This window comes from Paramisgurnus dabryanus, chromosome 4, assembly GCF_030506205.2.
Source record: "Paramisgurnus dabryanus chromosome 4, PD_genome_1.1, whole genome shotgun sequence".
NCBI lineage: Eukaryota > Metazoa > Chordata > Actinopteri > Cypriniformes > Cobitidae > Paramisgurnus > Paramisgurnus dabryanus.
Window position 1 is genome coordinate 16,955,012 of NC_133340.1, and position 20,898 is coordinate 16,975,909.

A 20,898-nucleotide genomic window follows, 5' to 3' on the forward strand; every position below is an offset into this window, starting at 1 on the left:
CTGGCTATATTTACATGCACACAGTTCTGTCAATCCGACTGAATTTAATCCCATTGCAGGTTACGACAGTACAATTTCCATGCACCCTAAACACTGCTAATTAATATGTTGGTTTATGTTAGTTATAATCACAACCAAACATCTGCGCAAGCGCAGAGCCATGGTTGTCAGATTCACGTATCAAAACTAAATACCAATAACTAATGCATGAAATCATTTTCCTTATCAACTCACTGAAACGGTTTAAACAGTACCGCAAATCTGAACTCCGGAAAAAGCAGAGGAATTTGCAATGCAGTGCACAGCATCTCTCGTCGAGTTCACGTTGTATCTCTGGATAAATAAACAAAGTTGAGTTGGAGAAAGTTGTTCTTAAGAAGTTTTCAGATAAAGGCACAGAAAACATTTCCAAAGGCACAACTCTATGTAATGTTATGAAAGACATGAAGGCTGCAGAATGTACAACACATGACTCAATTACCTTAATAATGCGTGTTGCTATAGCGTGTTTCTGTGACGAGAAACATGTGATAGGTAAATAAGAGGTAAAGACTTGAGCACAATTTTTCTGGGCATTTGCATAAGGTATTTCTGCATCTGATTCACGTGCTTACCTGAGTACTTTTCTCCCGATGATCGAATCACAGATCAGACTACACCACCCCTTTTAATACGATCAAAATTGGCATCCGATCGACCTCAAACGTATTGATTAGGGTATTGACATGAAGGCTTTTCAATACGACTGAGCCATCAATACGATTACAAACTGATTATTTGGTTGCATGTAAACATGGATCAGCTTTTGTTGTGAGATGTGGATGAAGGTTTGTGATCAGAGCAGCATGAAGATGCTGAAAAGCTGAGACAGAATTTATTTTTCTTTGATTTTGCACATTTGAGTATTGTTTCATTTAGTTTCCTTTGATTTTTGATTTTGCAGATTTAGTACTTCCACTAATATATTAATTAAATTAACTTTTGCTACAGATTTTTGTTTAAAATGTGTGTTGTTATGTATGTAAACACAATAAACATGTATTCTTGAAACCAGATGCCCTAGTGTTTTTTTTAAAGGGGCCAGAGAATGAAAAACCAATTTTACCTTGTCTTTGTTGAATAATGGTAGTCTACCCGCATTCACAAACATACAAAAAGTGCTAGACATGCTAAACATCTCAGTCTCATAGAAATTCCTCTTTTAGAAATGTCAGCCAGAAAACGGCCCAATCTGATAAACTGATGCTTATGACATCACAGGCATCTCACTGCCCCTCCACTTTAAAATAATTGGCTACATTTTTTGAGTGGCAGCAAAGTCAGCCAATCAGTAATGAGATTGCAAGTTAAGCCAGTAGGGGGAGCCAAATAGGTGCAAAAGCACTTGTTTAAAATCCCCCACCCTAATAGAGCTATCTGAGAGAGGTTTTTAGGAAGCTTCTAAGGCATTACAGACCCAAACAAAAAACATTTATGTCTACATGTCACATCACAGAACAAGGAAAATTACCCTGTTCAATCATTCTATGTCACCTGTAAAGCAGTGTGTAATGAATACTCTGTAGTATATTAATTGGTTGTGTATATGGCAGTGGTTCTCAAACTTTTTGGTGTGTGCCCCTGATTTTGTGTTTAAGGTTTTGAGAAAGTGGGCAAAGGTTTAAAGAAATGTTTAGCAATTGTGAAAATGTTATTATATAGGATTAAGAGTTTAAACCTGAGTTAAGAGAGAAAGATAACCAGTGACATAAAACAGTAAAAGAGAGACAGAGGTAGAGAAGGAGAGAGAAAAAGAGAGAGAGAGAGAGAGAGATCTTCGGTCTCAGCTGGTCTGGAACATTTTGATCGATGCCAGTAAAGAATGTCTGTGACCTAAAGCAGGTCTCACATGCACACACACACGCACGCACAAACACTACACACGCACACACACTACACACGCACACACACACACGCACGCACGCACACATACACACGCACGCACGCACACACACACACACACACACACACACACACACACACGCACACACACTGCACACGCACACATACACGCACACACACTACACACGCACACACACGCACACACACACATACACACACACGCACGCACATACACACACACGCACGCACGCGCACACACACACACACACACACACACACACACACACACACACACACACACACACACACACGCATACACGCACACACACTACACACACACACACATACACGCACACACACACACATACACGCACGCACACAATCGATAATAACACAAGTGCCTTCCATTTCTCTTGATGGTTGTTGAGATGTTTCTAGACTTGGAGTCCACCTGTGGTAAATGAAATTGATTGGAAATTATTTGAAAAGGCATCTCCCTATAAAAGACCTCACAGCTGACAATGCATAAAACCACAGTAGACTACAAATATAAAGAAGTTTAGCACAACCAGGACTCTTCCAAGAGCTATCGGTGAAGAAGAAACATAGCGCACACACACAAACACCTGAGCTCCAGAGATCCTGTGTGGAGATGAGACAAACTACTGTACCAGAAGGAAAACCATCACTGCAGCCCTCCACAGATCCACACACGAACGCCCGTTTGCACCTGAAGGACTCTCGGACTCTGATGAAACCAAGATTGAACTGTTTGGCCTCGGTTCTAACCGTTATGTCTGGAGGAATTACAGGCACCTGACAATATCATCTCAACGATGTGATACAGAGATATCCTCAATATATACATGTTTCACAGCGCAGAGGATTTGCAAAGAAGAATGACAGAAAATCTACCAATCTGGATGTGCAATGCTTTGTGTCATAACCAAAAAACATCAGAGGCTGATTTCAGTACTGAGGGTCTAAATACTTCACATGTACACAGTTTTGCTTTTTATTACATTTACAGTCATTTCTTAAATTCTGTTTTCACTTTTTTGTCATTTTAGAGTACTGGGTGTAGATTTAGGAGGGAAAATGAACTGAAACAAATGTAATATCAGGCTGCAACATAAGAAATAAATATATTTTTGCCTTTAACATGTGAACATGACATATGTCATACTTGAACAGTCAAAAAATCATATATTTAGGATGATGATTATTATTTTTCATAAAAAAAGATTTAGCCTTTTTTTTAAATACATGGGTCATGATTTTTAGCACAAAAAAAACCCTGAATCTCTCTCAGTTCACTTCTGAAGCTCGAGCTGAAAGCATCATATTTTTTACCTTAATTCTGGAAAATGCTACGGTTAAATGTCTGACGTAAGAAAAACAGACAGAAAGTACATCGAGTCCTGCCATGACAAAAGCACGACTAATGAAACAGAACCACAACCGGGAAATAAGCTAAACTATCTTTTATTTAACAATGTATTTATTCTTATGTTTAACTTGTATTAGAAATATTAAACTGAAAATTCAAGGACTCTTCTTTATAACACCACTAAAGTTACTTTGAATCCTGAATCAGAGAGAGCGAGCGAGAGACAGAGCGAGCGCTCATGATGTTATCAGACTGTACTGTATTACTGTAAGTCTCAGTGCTCATCAATGATTCAGAGAGTTTTTGTCGCTGTAGAGCCCAGCAGGACCTTCACCTTTATCTCTATATATGACCCACGTCAGGTCACTTCATCTCACAGCGCTGCTTCATGTTTCACTTTAATATTTCTATTGATCCTTTAATGTTTCTGAGCTACTGAAAGAGAAGAATATCATTTTCTCTCTAAAAACAACCGATGAATCTTACACTTTAACCTTAAGGGGCGGTTTCCCGGACAGGACTGATCCTATAGTCCCAGACTAAAACGCTTGTTTGATCTGTCTTAAGTGAAAACAACTTGCACTGACATAACTTAAAATATATCAGTGTCATTGTTTTGTGTCAGTAATGTTTTTTAATAAGACATATTTGTAAAAAAACCCCCACTTCTTTATAACTCAGGCATAGTCATAAATTAATGAATTAAAACCGACCCTAAAAGTTGTAAATTCAGTTTTTCATCCTCTTATATGAAGAGAAATCTTTCTGAAATGTGAAGCGTGTCACTTCTGCAGCCGTAAGACATCGTGACCACCGGCTAAAGTTTCAAGATATTTAAGCAATGACGTTCTTCTGTCAGCCATTAACTGATGATGAGGAAATGAAGGGAAGAGTTTTACACATGCATGTACGGTATTATAATAAGAGTTGTTAAATGGTTTTATATAAAGTTTGTTAACTGCTTAATTGATTGACAGCTGTACACTCCTGCTTTTGTTTATGCAGTACAGTTTGTGTATGTGTGCCATTTATAGTCAAGGAGCTTTCATTTGACAGACATTTCATGAAAATCAAGACGTTATGTTCGGTTCTATTAACTACCCAATAACAGTTTACCTGTGAGAGATCCCTAACACACCTGAATGATTAAACATCCTGATGCCACAAAGCTTCAGCTACCAGTGAGAAACAAGGCGCAAACCATACTGCAGGTCAAAGGTCAAGAGTCTGTGATATAAAGGTCAAATCATCTCATAAAGACTTGCAGAAAAGCACAAAGGTCAGACAAACACACACACACGCGCACGCACACGCACACGCACACGCACACACACACACACACGCACACACACACACACGCACATACACACACACAAACTTTAGAGCAGGAAGAGGAAGAAGATGGCTGATAACGATGAAGGTAAAACTGTTTATTGATTGTGTGGCTCGTATAACAGAACATAACCCTATGTGTGTGTGTGTGTGTGTGTGTGTGTGTGCGTGCGTGCGTGCGTGCGTGTGTGTGTGTAACAATCATAATGGCAAACAGATTATTCAGTAAGAGACAAATATTACATGACTTCACATTACATTAACTTACATTAACTCAGAAAATTGAGCCACATTAGATGCCAGATGTTCTTTGGACCTGATGATGATGATGATGATGATGAGTTACACCAGCAGAGGCTCAATTGACAAACGTGTGTGCGTGTGCGTGTGTGTGTGTGTGTTTAGCGCTTTAGGCCGTCATACACCAGCTGTTTGTCCATGTCGATAACATGCGGATCATAAGAACCGGCAGAATCACGACTGACCACTGGACACAAATCCTGTTCACACCACCTGAACCACACATAAACACAAATACGTTACACACACAACACAAATACACACACAACACTGCTGGCATTACTGGATTTCAAACAATTCTAAACAAACGGTAGTTTTTAACTTGTATTCAAATCACAAGACTCTCTGAACTCATCATCTGTAATGCTGAGCAAGGTAGTTACACTGCGTCCAAATGAAAACATTTTAACTACAGTACTAACATTAACTTTATCTCTAGTAAAACATCTGAACTGGTAGAGTTATACTACATGATACAACAGTTCTTTCTGGTTCTTGAATCTGATTGGCTAAGAGCTCTAATATCATAACAGTAACCGCTTCACTGTTTGTATCATTTCACCAACTACTGGTCATTTTAGTATTAGGCTTCGTAAACACTTGAGCCATACGCTCACATATCTGTGACTGGGAAAGGCTGCCACCAAAGTTGATGGTAACACACACATCCACGAGCTCAAACACTGTTTTTAAACACTTTCCGTGTGTCATAATAAGTTCCCTAGCTTGTGAATCAGTCTATGAATCTCAATTGGAAGTGATTATCCCTATGACATAATCCCTTCAAAGACCAGAGCTCCTGGATGTAAACGTTCATGGGAGTAGCGCAATAATGTCACATTGTGTGCATGATTAAAATACATTTGTTGAAAAAAGCAATGAAAATAATCATTTTCTCTTTATCTGGAGCATCTGTTCTCTCCTCCCCGAAGTGCCCTTAAAGTGACCCAAAAACGCAGTTTGGAACTGCAGGTAAGCTCATTGGGACACTTGATGACTATGAAAACACGTTGAGAGATATTATAAAAAAGCTGAAAGGGTTACCTGTCATTCTGTGCCCAGTTGCATGAAAATCCCTTAGATATAAGGTTAAGGGTACTGGGTTGCAAGAAAAAACCTTAAGTGTTCACTTAGGGAACCATAAGGCTGTATGTATGAATGAATGTATTTACCCTTAAATGCTAAAGAATTACCTTATGTTCTGCTATGCCTTGCAATGTCCTTAAGTCAGACTATAACACGTCCCACACGATGGCTGATTTTATGATTATTTAAGAAAAGGAAGTACCAATGCGTCAGTCAATCTAAAGTGCTTCAAGTTTGAATTACTTTGAGGTTTTATACATGCGGTACTTTACAGGCTGTTATTTGTGACGTTTCATTTTACACAAACCCGCCGTCTGTGAAGCTGCATTCGTTAATTTTTTTACGCTGTGAGATTTTGTAATACCAACCGCTTCTCCGTTGCCATGTTTTGGCGAAGTCTACCGTATAATACTGAGTAAAAACACTTAGGTTAGGGTGACAGTTAAGACCTTTGTTGCAACGCTCTTAAAGAAATCCCTTACAGCAGGGAAACCCTCACTTAAGGAGTTTCATGCAACCAAATCAAATTCATGGGGGAAAAAAATTAGTTCCCCAACAAAGAGGCTTTGCAACTTTTGTATAAAAGCAATATCTGTCTGGGAGTCATGTGATAGAGCTCTATATCCTCACAGCTGGGATTGTTTTGTGCGTCTGACCAAGATCTTCGCAATTTATCACTGTAGAGGGCTTAAGATCAATCTGACAAAATATGATGATGATCGGATGAAATCTCTAGGATGAGTTTGTTAAAGGAATAGTCTACCCTTTTGCCATATTAAACTATGTTATTACCTCAACCTAGATGAATTAATACATACCTATCTTTTTTCAATGCGTGCACTGTACAGCACGTTGTAAATGTGTTAGCATTTAGCCTAGACCCATTCATTCCTATGGTACCAAAAAAAAGTTTTCTTTTGTGGCACCATACTTACTGGTATAACTCCTCATGTAACAATCTTTAAATAGGGAAAACACAGAAGTGTTTGGTACCATAGGAATGAATGGGGCTAGGCCAGCGTTTCTCAAAGTGTGGGGCGGGCCCCACTGGTGGGGAATAGGAACATTACAAGTGGGGCGTGACAAATGGGAGGAAATTTGGTCATTTTTGTGCCCATCTCTATTAACTTCTTTTAATCATTGACCATACACTCAAAATGATACATTTAAATATAAGCCTAACTTAAAGCAACATCAGACTGTGATGAAAATGTCACCCGGAACCATAGTCTACAAGAATGAATTAAGCAGAATTGAAGTGGAACAAAAACTTTAATGTGGAGAGGCGGTATAGCCGGTAGTGGGTATAAAAGTAAACAATGGATACGTTTGTGACAAGGAATGAAAACTGGAGATTCTGTACTAGCAGAGAAAACCAAGACAGACAGTCGACCCAATCAACCAAAACGCCAGCCGAAAAGAAAGTATGATGACTTTTGTCAGAGACAAAATGCAAACACAGTTGCAAAAGTTTTTTTTTACATTTGCACATTTGTTTGTTTTTGTGCGCATTTTTCTATTGAAAGTGTTTAATGCTGTTATGTTTTAAAATATGATGGGATTAAACAAATTTCAGCAGTTAAAATTAAAGCCTACTTGATACCATTTTGTCAGGGCAATTGGGGACAGGTGGGGCTCGGAACCCTTCCCTACCTCCAAAGTGGGGAATGGCAGAAAAACTTTGAGAAAAACTGGTCTAGGCTAAATGCTTACACATTCACAACACGCTGTACAGTGCACGCATTGAAAAAAGATAGGTATGTATTAATTCGTCTAAGTTAAGGTAATAACCTAGTTTAATATGGCAAAAGGGTAGACTATTCCTTTAAAGTACAAAGCCTGGAAATGCCAAAGTTTGCACAGAAGTTCCAAGGGACTTTTTGTAGATCTTGAGGTGATAGATGACCCTACCAAGTTTCGTATCTGTAGCTGTTCTCTTGAAATTTTGTAGGTGGCGCTATGGAGTCATTTATACACGCCCACTTCTGACGCCTATACCACATGTACATTTTCATCACGTTTGACATGTGTGCAAAGTTTCATGACTTTCCGAGCATGTTTAGGCCCTCAAAAATGCGATTCACTTCGGAGAAGAAGAAGAAACTGGGCAAAAACAAGAGAGCTTTGCACCCACAGGGCTGACAATTCCGGCCTGCTCATCCGAGCTCGGGCCCAAATAATAATGTATATCTTATTAAATGTAGAAATGTGAATGCAGTAATAGATTTTCACAAAAACGTGAGTGACAGATAGAAGCAAAATTCGGTAACTTCCCCTTTAAGTCCGGATCCAATCTACTGTCACACATGTGTTTTCTCTTTTAGTTGTTAAGACCTAAATGGTTGTGTTTATGGGGATACTTGCAAAGACGGGAATTTTGACACATGTGTGTGTTTGTCTTATTGCTGGAGATAAACGTTGCTTGTCAACCGATACAGGAGCTAAAGATAGAAATAAATGTTGTGTGCACTCACCTTAAAGCTGCGTAGACATCTGTGTGTGTGGCGTTTTCCCAGGCTGCATGATCCACTAACAAAGTCCCTGTCATTTACACACATTTATTATTAGGATGATGATGATGATGATGATTTTAATCACTGTCTTATTTAATAAATGAGTGTAACATGGGCACACAAGTCAGTATTGAGCATCGGCTGTTATTGACACTCACAGTCTTTCATTTCTGTGTCTAACTACTAAAAAAAAACTGAATTTATACTCCTGAAATGATTAGTACACAATTTAGACTCAACAACATTTACATTTAGAGTTAATTATATTTCATATAATTTATATATATTTTGGTGTGGTTATTTTTAATAATAATAATCATGTGTATGTACGAGTCTGGTGTAAGTTTTACCCATGTAAATGCGAGCGAGACTGTAGGACAGATCTCTGGCCGCGAGCTCCAGACAGCCGGAGGGTCGAGTCGCTGCCGTCTGAATGAAGCTCATCAAACCAGAGAGAGACGCCTGGAGAGACGAGACGGCCGGACGCAGAGCCGAAGACGAGCCGGCCGCCACCAAACGCTCCTGCACACATGTACGCAAGAGAAATACATTTCAGCTTAGAAATATTACTGTACTCATATACAAAGATTTTCAATGACATGAAACTCTAAAGAGCATATAATTATATCTAAAATACATAATATATAAATATATATATAAACAATGAAATGTGATGATAAAAAGATAATAAACTACTGGATATATTCAATACAATTCAATTCAATTTTATTTATATAGCGCTTTTCACAATTGGTAGTTGTTTCAAAGCAGTTTTACATTAATAGAAGAAGTGAAAAGCACAGAAAAACGACAGATAGCACAACATAATACAAGAGTGCACAAGCAGCTAAATTTGCTGCGGCTACGAATCAACATTATAAGCGAGCGTATTACTAATGTAACGCATAGAAGAGGGTGCTAAGTTAGCACACATCACAATTCCTGCCATTAGTTTATCATTGTAATTCATATGTAATAAATCAGATGAAGTGCTCTGTGTGAAACCTGATTATTGATTATATATGAATACAGGGGCGTCAGTTTGTGTTGAAAAGTGGTGGGGACAAAAGATTAGATGAAAAAACAATACAGCAGGATGGGAAAAATATTCAATAACAGTGCATCAAAAATGGGCATAGCCTAGGCCACACTGCAAAAATAACTTACTTTCTTAGTATTTTTGTCTTGTTTTCAGTAAAAAATATCTAAAAAATTCTTAAAATTAAGATGCTTTTTCTTGATGAGCAAAATGACCCAAGAAAATAAGTCTAGTTTTTAGACCAAAAATATACAATTTAAGTGATATTGTGCATAAAACAAGCAAAAAAATCTGCCAATGGGGTAAGCAAAAAAATCTTGAACATTTTTCTTATACACTAAATTCAAGAAAAATTCAGATTGGCCGATTTTTTTGCTTGTTTTATGCACAAAATAACTTAAATTTGATATTTTTGGTCTAAAAACTAGACTTATTTTCTGGGGTCGTTATGCTCATCAAGACAAAGCATCTTAATTTAGGAATTTTTAGATATTTTTACTGATAACAAGACAAAAATACTAAGAAATTTTTGTTTTGGGTCATTTTAGAAAAAGTAATAGTTATTATGTTTAAGGTACTTTTTGTGGATAATGTACATTGTTTCTTTCTGTATCTAAACTGCATTGCATGTTTTATTTTGGTGCAATTAAACCTTTAATATTTCTTGGTTTGCTTGAATTTTCATAACATTTTAACCAAATGCAATTCAAAAAGTGGTGGGGACAAAATCAGCCATTTCAAAAAGTGGTGGGGACATGTCCCCAGCGTCCCCAGTGTAAATGACACCTATGTATGAATATACAACAGTTCTTTCTGCTTCTTGAATATGATTGGCTAAGAGCCTGTGGCCTTATTACAGCCGTGATGATATGGAGTAATGTCACACTCCTACTCGAGCGATATTGCTTAAATATTTACATTGATTGGATTGATTTTGTTTATTTGAATATACAGCATTGTGCAAAAGTCTTAGGTCTGCATTGGATTGGATGTTTTTGCAATGGTTTAATGATTATATAATTATCTCTTTATTAGAATACAATCAGAAGATACAAGTATATACTGTACATGCGCTATTAAAGAAATAAACTAAAGAGTCAACAGCAGAAACCTAAAGGATCACACGATCCTAAATCAAAACAAACCCTACTGGAAACACTGTTTGTATTTTCATTTTGTTAAAACAACAAAGCTGTGTGTGTGTCTGTGTGTGCTTGTGTGTGTCTGTGTGTGTTTTCTTACTTTGACATCAGTGAAGAATGCCTGGAGTACAGACCCAGAGGACTTTTCAATGGAGCGGAGAACATCTAAAGACAAAACATTAGTGGTGCCTTCCCATATACTCAACACCTTTAGACAGAAAACACAAACACACAAAAAATCAGAGTCAACACTTAAATATTCATTCAGGATTTTAGCTTTATTCTGTGTTTTTATACATTTATTTTTTAATACATTTAGAGAACTGGATGAAAAACACATATCATGTTAATGTGTGTTAGGACATTTAGTGCAAATGAAATGAAATAATGCGAGGGACGTAAAGGAAGTGTGTGTGTGTGTGTGTGTGTGTGTGTGTGTGTGTGCGTGCGTGCGTGCATGCGTGCCTGCGTGCGTGTGTGTGCATGTGTGCGCGTGTGTGTGTGTGAGTGTGCTGCCATCTCCTGGACTAAAAGAGAATTTGACCAAACTAAAACAATCACATCATGAAGACAAACCTCACACTTAACACTATTTAATGACCCCTGAACCCCAACACACACACAGACACACAGACAGACACACACACAGACACACACACACACACACACACAAACAACGTCAAGGCTGGTTGACCTGAGCATCGCGCAACATGGAGGGTAGTCCAGTGTCCTCAATGTAACCCTGACCACCAAAAGACTCCAGGCCCTCAGACACAACACCCACCGCCTGAAGGAGCAAAACAAACAATACACACTTACACAAACATCACACCAGTGTGAGTAATGCAATCCTACAACCAGAAAAACAGATATTAAAGTGCACCTATTTCATTGCTAAAAACAATGTTATTTTGTGTATTTGGTATAATATAATGTGTTTGCGTGGTTTATGGTTTAAACACATTCTTTTCCACAGACCTTACTTTTTTGTAGCTCCAGATTTCACTCTCTTCCTGAAATGCATGGATTTGAAAAGCTCTGTGTCCTCTGATTGGCCAGCTAATCTCTACATTGTGATTGGCCTGAATATCTCTGCTGTCAGCCGGAAATGTGACGCTCCCACTGATCTATATAAATGACTGGATTGCGCATAGAACGCTTGACGTAACTGCGTGAGGTGAAGCCAGCGCAGAGTTCGAGCCGCCATCTTGGTATACCCAACCGGCAGAGAGCGTCATTGACTTCCATTCAAAATCATGATCAAAATTTACCCCCTTTACAGCGTATCAGTTACACAAGGTTAATTTTGAGGATATGTGTACGTTAATTATTTGTTAATTCTGTTGTTATTTGCAATGTTTATGTTTTAATCAGGCAGGATAATGGATTTATAAAAAACCGTTAAGGTGAGTGTGTGTTGCATTTGTTAATGACACGGGTATAAATAAAGTTTTGTTTGACATTCAGCTACACTGTGACGGTCAGCGTTATTTCTCTAAATAAGTTTAGGTAACTTGTAAGTTTAGATAACATTATTACAAAACTAGCAAATTATTGCATACACATACGGTACAAAGTATGATTATTTATTTAGATTTCAGAATGAGCACGTTTATTGTCATTAATACTAAATATGCTGCGGTCTGTCTGCTGATCTGATACTATAATAAAGATGAATGTATAATAACTGATTAAAACGCAAAATGTACAACTTTCAGTAAATAACTATTTACATGCTTTGGACGTTTGTGTTGTAATAATGTACAGGGTAACTTCACATATAAAAACGAAGACGAGTAAAGTGATGTTTTATCATTAAAATCTGATAACGTCCATTGATTTAATAGAACGTTTGGGTATACCAACATGGCGGCGCGGTGGCTTCACAAGTGTGACGTCATGCGCAATCCAGTCATTTATATAGATCAGTGGACGCTCCTTACCATGTTTGAAAGATTTGTTCCCAATGCTAAAAGGAGTTAACTTACAGATTGTGAGTCCAAGTGGGAGAAGTTATGATAATGTCGGTCTTTACTACATCACCAATCCCAGGAAGTAAACTGTTGCCTACAATCTGTGTGTGTGTAGTCCAAGAAAAGTGATTTACGTTGAAGACGTAAGTGTGTAAGTGTGTATTAGGTAAGGGATAATCCACGACTAGCCATGCATTAAAGGGTTTTAATGCACGATGTAGAGGCGAAGAACCACCCGACGCGTTTGTGTCTGTGTGTGTATGTGTATGTGTGTGTGTGTGCGTGTGTGTGTTTGTGTGTGTGTGTGTGTGTCTCTGTGTGTGTGTGTGTGTGTGTGTGTGTGTGTGTGTGTGTGCGTGTCTGTGTGTTTGTGTGTGTGTGTGTGTTTCTCACCTGTTTTCCGGTGTAGAGTTTGGCTACAGGTGTGAGCAGTCGCAGCAGGTGTGTGTCTCTCTCTGTGGAGGTTCTGTTCTCCTCTCGGCCCAGCAGACGACAGATCTCCATTGTGAGCAAAAACGCAGCACGCGTCTCAACCTGAAAACAAACGCACACTTCAGCAACACTACAGCACAAACCGCACACAAACAGTGCGTAGATGTGTGTGTGTGTGTGTGTTTACCTCCAGTCTGCTGAGCGTCTGAACGTGCAGTGAATGATCCTTCAGCAGTTTGCCAAACACTGAGCGCTTACAGGAATACTCCCGACACAGCTGCGTCATCCTGACACACAAACACACACGTTTAGCTAATGGACCTGTGTGCAATGCTGCCGTAAGTATTGTGTATTTATTTTCTGATGAGATGAGAATGAGTGTTGAGTATTATCACCTTCTCATAGCGGCCACAGCACACACCGTGTTATAAATACGAGTTATAGTCAACATATTAGCAATAGACGCCACACCTCTTCCTTCTTCTGACACCTAAAGAGACAGAAAAACAACAACACAGTTATCATATCACAGACAGACAGACCGACCAACCGACCGACCGACCGACAGACAGACGAGAGACAGACAGACAGGTATGTGGTTATTTGGATGTATATTTACCAGCTGAGCTTTCATCCCATCTAGCAGCAGTTCTGCTGTTGGCACCTGCCTTGTGCCCAATTTATCCTTAAGTCTTTGCACTTCAACACCATTAGAGGAACCATGAGAATCCCGAACCTTAGCCAGGAACAGAGACAGACCCCTGCTGCCCTACAGACACACAAACACCACTGATAACCTGAAAGAAGAGGTTTGTTTCACATCTTCTGGTTCTCTAAGTACTTCATAAAGTAAATGTGATGGTGAAGTGTGGAGCAGCCTTCAGCTGACTGAGAAATCACTTCAGTGTCTGTGGTATCTGTCTAAACATCTGGAGAGAAACAAACACAGCTGGAACCTAACGTCAGGACACAAGAGATGTGTTGTGTTCTTCTGACTCAAACCCTGTGAAGTTCATCTGTCTGATAGAGGATCAGAACCTCTTCACCTGTGATGACCGCTCATCACTACTGACCACAAACTATAAACTGGATCAGGTTTACACTCAGCCAGAACAGATTCAAAAGTGTACGTCTGTATCATACAGCAGTGTGTGTGTGCGTGTGTGTGTGTGTGTGTGTGTGTACCGGTGTTGTGCGTCCATGTGCATCTGTGATGCGGGCCAGCGTCAGTGTCATGTCAGCATCTGTTGCCGAGGTAAACCATTTAAAGCCGTACAGCTTAAACCACCCGTCCTGCTGTCGCCTGGCAACCGTCTCCGTTCCGGTAGCTAAGACAACAACAAACAAGCAATCGATTACATTTCATCAAAGGGTTAACAAACATCTCTCAGATAAAGGATGAATGTATGTTAGATATTTACTCACAGACATCAGATCCTCCTCTCCTCTCCGTCATCCACTGTCCTGATGTCCAAAACTGCTGCTCGTCACGTGAGGTCAGACGGACAAATGCTTCTCTGACAGGCATACCAAGAGACTACACACACACACACACGCGCGCACATACCACTTATACTATGAGTTTGTAAATGGTATTCATTTAATCCCACTTATGTGTTATTTTCAGATCTTCGTTCAGAAGTTTTATATAATTGAGGTTAATTAAGTGTGTGTGGGTTTCACCTCAATGACTTTAGCAGCTCCATCAGTCATGGCCAGAGGGCAAGTGTAAAGTCCAGCCGAGGGTGCAAACAGGTAAATCTTACTCATCTGATACACACGGCTACACACACACACACACACACACACACACACACACACACACACACACACGCACGCACACGCACACACAAACGTTTAGGAATCTTTTAGGCTGGTGTCAGCGGCCTGAATAAAGATGTTAATGTAAGGTCTTACCTCCATTCTCCATAGTTCCTCTCATATCCAGATGCCACCAGTCCCTCTTGAGCAGATAGGTGTTTTAAGCGTGTCCATGCATCGCAGGTGATGATGCTGTCAATGCGTCTCCCCCACGCATCAAAGTGTTGCAGGCGAGGGGGATTCAGCTCACACTGGCGTCCCAACGCGTCAATCTCACTGATGATCCGCTCGCCAAAACGCAAGAGATCTCCTTCAACCTCCTTAAAGGAGCGGTGAATCAAATACTCAATTTTAACTTGATAATTTCTTATATAAAAGGTCTCCAAACTTAAATGAACATCCTGCAAGTTTCAGAACTGAAAACGTCTGTGCTACTGAAATATAACAGTTTTTGGCACCAAGCCAGTATAACGGCCGAGTGAGGAATTCAGAGAAATATGACGTCAGAGTAGAACTGAAGCACCTCCCCAAACCTAAATACAATGATCACTTTTGTAGCCCCGCCCCACAGCTTCGCGTGACACACGTGTGTCTCAACAATCAGTAAACATGTCTTTAAAGCTCCACTGTGTACTTTTTTGAGTTAATTCTTAGCAAAAACCCATGTTTTCTTTCAAAAGTATGTGCTCATTCATGTGTAATTACTTCCCACCCACTAATCAAAGTATTCTCGTAAGTGTAGAATCTGCTATTTAAAATACATACGGTCGGATCGCTCGACTGGTGCATCCATGTTGTGCCTCCATCTTTGAAATACATTCGCCGACGAGGGACATTCCTGAAATTCAAGCTCCGCCTTTCGCGCTTTCAGACTACACTCACGCTGGCCACTAGCTGAAGCCTCCGGAGGTTGCATGTGTAGGCGGTATACGTCATCAAGACAGTCTTATTTCAGAATATTAACAATTATAAAGCTGACAATTATTCTTAGTTAATTGTAAATTGATGTAATATGCTTATGACTTGTGAATGTAATGCTCAGTTAATTTAAATAAACCAGGTTTGATGACGTATGCAGCCCGGATATGCGACCTGTGTAGACTGAATCCTTCGGCTGCAACAGCTGCAAACCGTGATGATCCCGCGATGTAATGCTTTGATTTGAGGCAGATTTGAAAGCCTGTTGAAGACCTATTTTCGAGGACATTAAAACACGTCACCAAGGAAGCAAAAAGGGGATTTGAAACGACAACGCGACAGGAAAAACATCAAGACCAAAGTCAATATTGGAGTAATGTCAGTTTTCCAAGATGGGACTCAAGGGACACTGAAGTTGCACTTTCTATCTTCTCCACAGGTAATTCAGCATATTCGTTTACATCTATACAGTCCATGTTGTAAACTTGAAGTTTTATAGTTCCTTGGCTAACTTTAGCATGATTATGCATAACACTTGTTAGTGTAAACACGCGTGTGGTTTAATGTGTTCGAACAGCCACACGCCGTCTCTCCGCCCATTTATGTAATCTGAGGTACTGAGATAAATGTTTTTCATCTTCTCTGACCTCTAGCACAAACACACGGTGACATCCCTATTTTTAGCCTTTCATTGATAAAACTAACGCCTCTGATCTGCGCGTCTTTCGTTTCATTTTACAAGCATGTGAAAGTTAAGCGATCTTATTTCACCAATATCAGAGAAAGCTCTTACATATACACGGACATGTAACATGTTTACTTAAAACATAAGCATTGGACTCTGACATAATATTACTTTGCGTCCATTTAAACCCGTCATTACTCCCGCTCATGATTAAATGACATGAGAGGGACTCGTCCACAGACCATCCCCTCAGTAATCTGGAGAGAAGCGCTCGAAAATGGACAAAAAGAGACGGATTTAAACACCAAGTGTAAACGTGATGTGTCTCTCCCGTCCACTTGTGATCCTATCGACGAAAACACATTTTGACTTTTATTTTGACACGGTGATTTGTTATGAGTAACCATGGAAACGGAGTCTTCGGTTGTGGAAGAACCGTCTGGGAACAACACAGATGCTGTATAACATTAACTCGAAGGCTCGGAACATAAGATTAGGAACGCATGGATAAAGTTTGTTTCTGAAGAAGTTGCAGCTGGCGTGGGGAGTGTTTCATTACTTTGTGTAGCGCGGATTCATTTGTAAAGAAGTCGATGCTGGATTTGCAGAGAGATTGTGATTAAAAGCACCACTAATATTGGATCTGACAAAAGTGACACAGCATTATACACAGTAAGACATTTTACTTTATTTAAGTTACTGCGTTTCACTATTGCTTTGTTAGAAGAGATCGCTTGATATGTCCTGTGAAACATCCGTGTCTTAACACGTATGATTCACTGTTTTAATTTACTGAAAACATTAAACGATTAATAAAGGTGCAACACTTAACAATACGACTTTAATATAACGGTAGAAATATACAAAGTTAGTGATAAGGAATAATTTATCAGCCGCAGTTTAGATTCTAGTGCCCGCTTACTGTGTTGTATACGGTAATTTAGGCGAGTTGCGTTTGAAAGGTCAAACACTCAACAAAGCTTTTTTATCATATAACTGTGGTATTTAACATTACGTGAATGTAAAAGCAACCTCACAAGCACAATCGAATTATACAAATTTATTGATAAGGGTTTATCAGCCGCAGTTTAGATTCTGATGCGCGCTTACTGTGTTGTATACGGTACTTTAGTCACGTTGAGTTTAAAGTTTTGTTTCTACATCACTATACATATTGTCATTTATGTGTATCATCTTTAGCCCCCAGAATCTTTTGTGGCTCAAACATATTTGTGTTCGGCAGCTATTTTTACACAATAATGTTTTTAAAACATTTGCCCACATGTAATGACGGGGAATGAAGCGGTCCAATCATAGCAGTGGGTGTTTACGTCCAGGTCTTCAATGCGGCCCGCCCCTTCAAACGAAGCTTTTCTCCAGACAGCATCAGAACAATGTTACAAAATAGCCTATTACTTATTGCTTTTGATGTTTTTGAATGTAAAAACCATGCCAACACCATAAAGTAGACAAACAGTATCAAATGATAAAATCGACAAATTCATGGCCCCTTTAACACACACAATTAGGTGACTGCTGATAAATCTCATATGTGTGTGTGTGTGTGTGTCATAGCTGCGCAATTGTGCGTGGGTGTCACAGCTGCACATGTGTTTGTGTCATAGCTGCGCATGTGGGTATGTCATATCTGCGCAGGTGTGCATGGGTGTGTCATCGCTGCAAAGGGGTGAGTTGCTGTATCATTACTGCGCAGGTGTATGTGGCTGTGTCATAGCTGCAAAGGTGTGTCTCTCCTGCACAGGTGTGTGCACGTGTCATACCTGTACAGGTAGATGTCGCTGCAGGTAGGCCCTGAGCAGTGCATCTTGGGTAAATGGGTTTGTGAGCAGAGGTTGTTCCTGAAAAAAATTTCCGATGACGGAGCGTGAAAACAGCGCATGCGAGTGATCGTTGGGCTCGTTCAGCTCATCTAGTGATACGCTGCTGTACGCTACACCCCTACTGAGCATGCGTAGAGCTATGTGGTTACTACGGCAACACATCTGAAGAGACATCCTTAATGCTGCCGTCATCGTCTGTAAAACACACACACGTCTGATTACCACCCTTACAATAGTCTGAGAAAAAACAATGTATTCAAAAATTTCAATAATAACAAAATTGTGATTAGTCTGTCAAATATATCTCCATCAAACTGCTAAATTTGGCAAGGGCTAAACTGATTGGCTGATGTACGCTGGTTTTTCAGTCTGGTTTTAGGAGCAGGCTTTAATAGGGGGTTTTGGACACTTTTTAGCTGGTCAGGCTGGAAAATCAGTTTAAATGAAGTTAAAAGGTGTTTATTATAGATAATGAGACGATTTAAAAGAAAAATGATTTGATAAAAAGCTAGATAAATTTGAATCAATTAGTTGATGTATATTTTAGAATATAAAATATAAAGGATTTTTTTAAAAATTCAAAAGTCAGAGGTGGGTTTAATTGGTACTTTGGCACCATGTAAGCCCAAATGTGTTCCAAATAAACCCACTTCATGATTCAACCACAAACACACACACACACACACACACACACACACACACACACACACACACACACGTATACACACACATATACACACACACACATACACACACACACACACACACACACGCACGCACGGACGCACGCACGCACGCACGCACGCACACACACACACACATTTACGCTGGCTCTCTCTCCACTACAAACTGATTTTCTAGCATTGATGAATTTTACTGTGGTCTTGTGGTAAAGGCAACACACATCTATAATTTTAAGACATTTTTCTATTTTAAGTTTTCTTGGACAAATGACACACATTTACAGACATATATTACATAATGGTACTAAACACTGTGTAAATTGTAGGCTTATATACATAAAGGTAGAGTTAAGGTAAAAATGTTAGTACGTTAGGGTGAGGTTAAAACACTTTCACTCAGAAAATCATCAGATTTTGTCATTAGAGGGATTTCTCATTGAAACACATAAGGTGGGCTGAAAATTGTTCCACGGTGAATAAAGACCGAATATTATCCTTAAAAATATATTTAAAAAAATTATATATATTCAAGAAATATATATCCTATAAAAATATATAAGATATGAAAATACAAGATACTTCTGTAATTTGCACTTTGTCTGGTACTAACACGAGGAGGCGTGGCTTTAGGTGAGGCGTGGCTTTAAAGGAGGTGTGGCTTAAGTGTGTTCTGTTCACTCTTCTCACACTCACTGTTGTTATATTTTTTACTATGAAACGGCACACCCTAACTTTAATCGATTATATCTAATCGTTTTAGGAATCATATCTGAAATAAAAATGAAAACAGGCAACCAGGAATCGTTTGTCGTGCTGTTCAGCGCTGAGAAAAGTAACGGGTATCACGTGACGGTGGCGTCCGTTCACTCGACAAACACAACTGATAAAGACTCGAACATTTATTATTATATTCATGTGCAGTCATTTATTAAACACTTGCATTCGTAGCGACCTTTTAAACGACACGTTTCTTACGTCTGTCTCTCCTTTATAAGCTCAAACTAATTTTGTATGCGTGTGTTGTTTGATTATGGTGTATTTTTTCAAGTGTTGAAAGAAGAAACTTTGATCGTGACTTAAATTGTAATCTTGAATGTTAATTTGTTAAGTCTTGCAACGATACTAATGTAGAAACACATCCAAAATCTTCACTATAGTAAAAAAATGGCTTCACATCGAGTCTGTGAACTTTAACCCACTTACAGAAAAAGCAGCTGTTAAACTTCCCTCATGTGTCACAACTCATTCTGCTTTATTTATAAAGAGATTTAAACAACACACAAACATTTACAAACGAACAAGACATAACCTGCTGAAGATAAATGCACAGGAGCTAAACCACCAGATAAACGTATACATGGATCTGTGCTTGTGTGTATAAATATAAGTTTGCACTGCACTGCATTTACATTTAATCACTCAAATCTCCATTGAATTTGCTCACCGATCTTCTTTTCTGCGAATCCCAGAGACAGAAACAAAACTGAAACCAGCAGCGACTAAATGAACTCGATTCCTTTAACAAACCGATTCTTTCAATCTAAAAGCTACAAATCATTAAACTGATCGATTCTTTCAAACTGAATCAAACAGGCGTCAATCAAACTGATTCGTTCATGCATCTGCATACAGTCACATTTAGATTTAAAGATTCAATCCGTAGAAACGATGAGGATTGATTTATTTTGTATAAAGCTCTTTGTTGAGTTTCGTCACTGTGTGCATTGTTTTGGTATTTTTGCACAAACTTTTCTGTCATCATGACTTTATTATTTAGTCTGTATTTTCCATTGTCATACTTTTATATGTTTGTTTACGGATGCTATCAATGTTGTGTTTTATAAACATATAGTTTCTATATG

The 20,898-nt window shown here is 39.0% G+C and overlaps 1 protein-coding gene across 2 annotated transcripts; it reads right to left on the reverse strand.

Moving 5' to 3' along the window:
- Nucleotides 1–4,680: 4,680 nt before the first annotated feature.
- On the reverse strand, nucleotides 4,681–20,621 carry LOC135750613 (acyl-CoA dehydrogenase family member 11-like). Of its 2 annotated transcripts, none has more exons than XM_065269531.2 (15): nucleotides 20,481–20,621; nucleotides 18,294–18,548; nucleotides 15,006–15,229; nucleotides 14,772–14,871; nucleotides 14,514–14,625; nucleotides 14,274–14,416; nucleotides 13,708–13,857; nucleotides 13,484–13,578; nucleotides 13,276–13,375; nucleotides 13,050–13,190; nucleotides 11,378–11,470; nucleotides 10,784–10,891; nucleotides 8,853–9,024; nucleotides 8,464–8,530; nucleotides 4,681–5,116 (listed from the first exon to the last, which is right to left on the reverse strand). In XM_065269531.2, exons 2-15 carry the CDS (start codon nucleotides 18,543–18,545, stop codon nucleotides 5,005–5,007), a joined length of 1,869 nt encoding a protein of 622 aa, XP_065125603.1. In that variant the 5' UTR covers nucleotides 18,546–18,548; nucleotides 20,481–20,621; the 3' UTR covers nucleotides 4,681–5,004. The 2 variants fall into 2 exon arrangements, with proteins under 2 accessions (XP_065125603.1, XP_065125605.1); XM_065269533.2 differs by having other exon boundaries at nucleotides 20,446–20,555.
- Between the last annotated feature and the right edge of the window lie 277 nt (nucleotides 20,622–20,898).

Bases quoted from the DNA above. Each gene is read 5' to 3' on its own strand.
- LOC135750613 (XM_065269531.2), bottom strand. From the start codon at position 18,545: ATGACGGCAGCATTAAGGATGTCTCTTCAGATGTGTTGCCGTAGTAAC. The intron at 13,858-14,273 runs GTACACACACAC...GTGTGTCTGTAG, and splicing joins CACATGGACGCACAACACCG to GGCAGCAGGGGTCTGTCTCT. The intron at 13,579-13,707 runs GTAAATATACAT...CTGTCTCTTTAG, and splicing joins ATGGGATGAAAGCTCAGCTG to GTGTCAGAAGAAGGAAGAGG.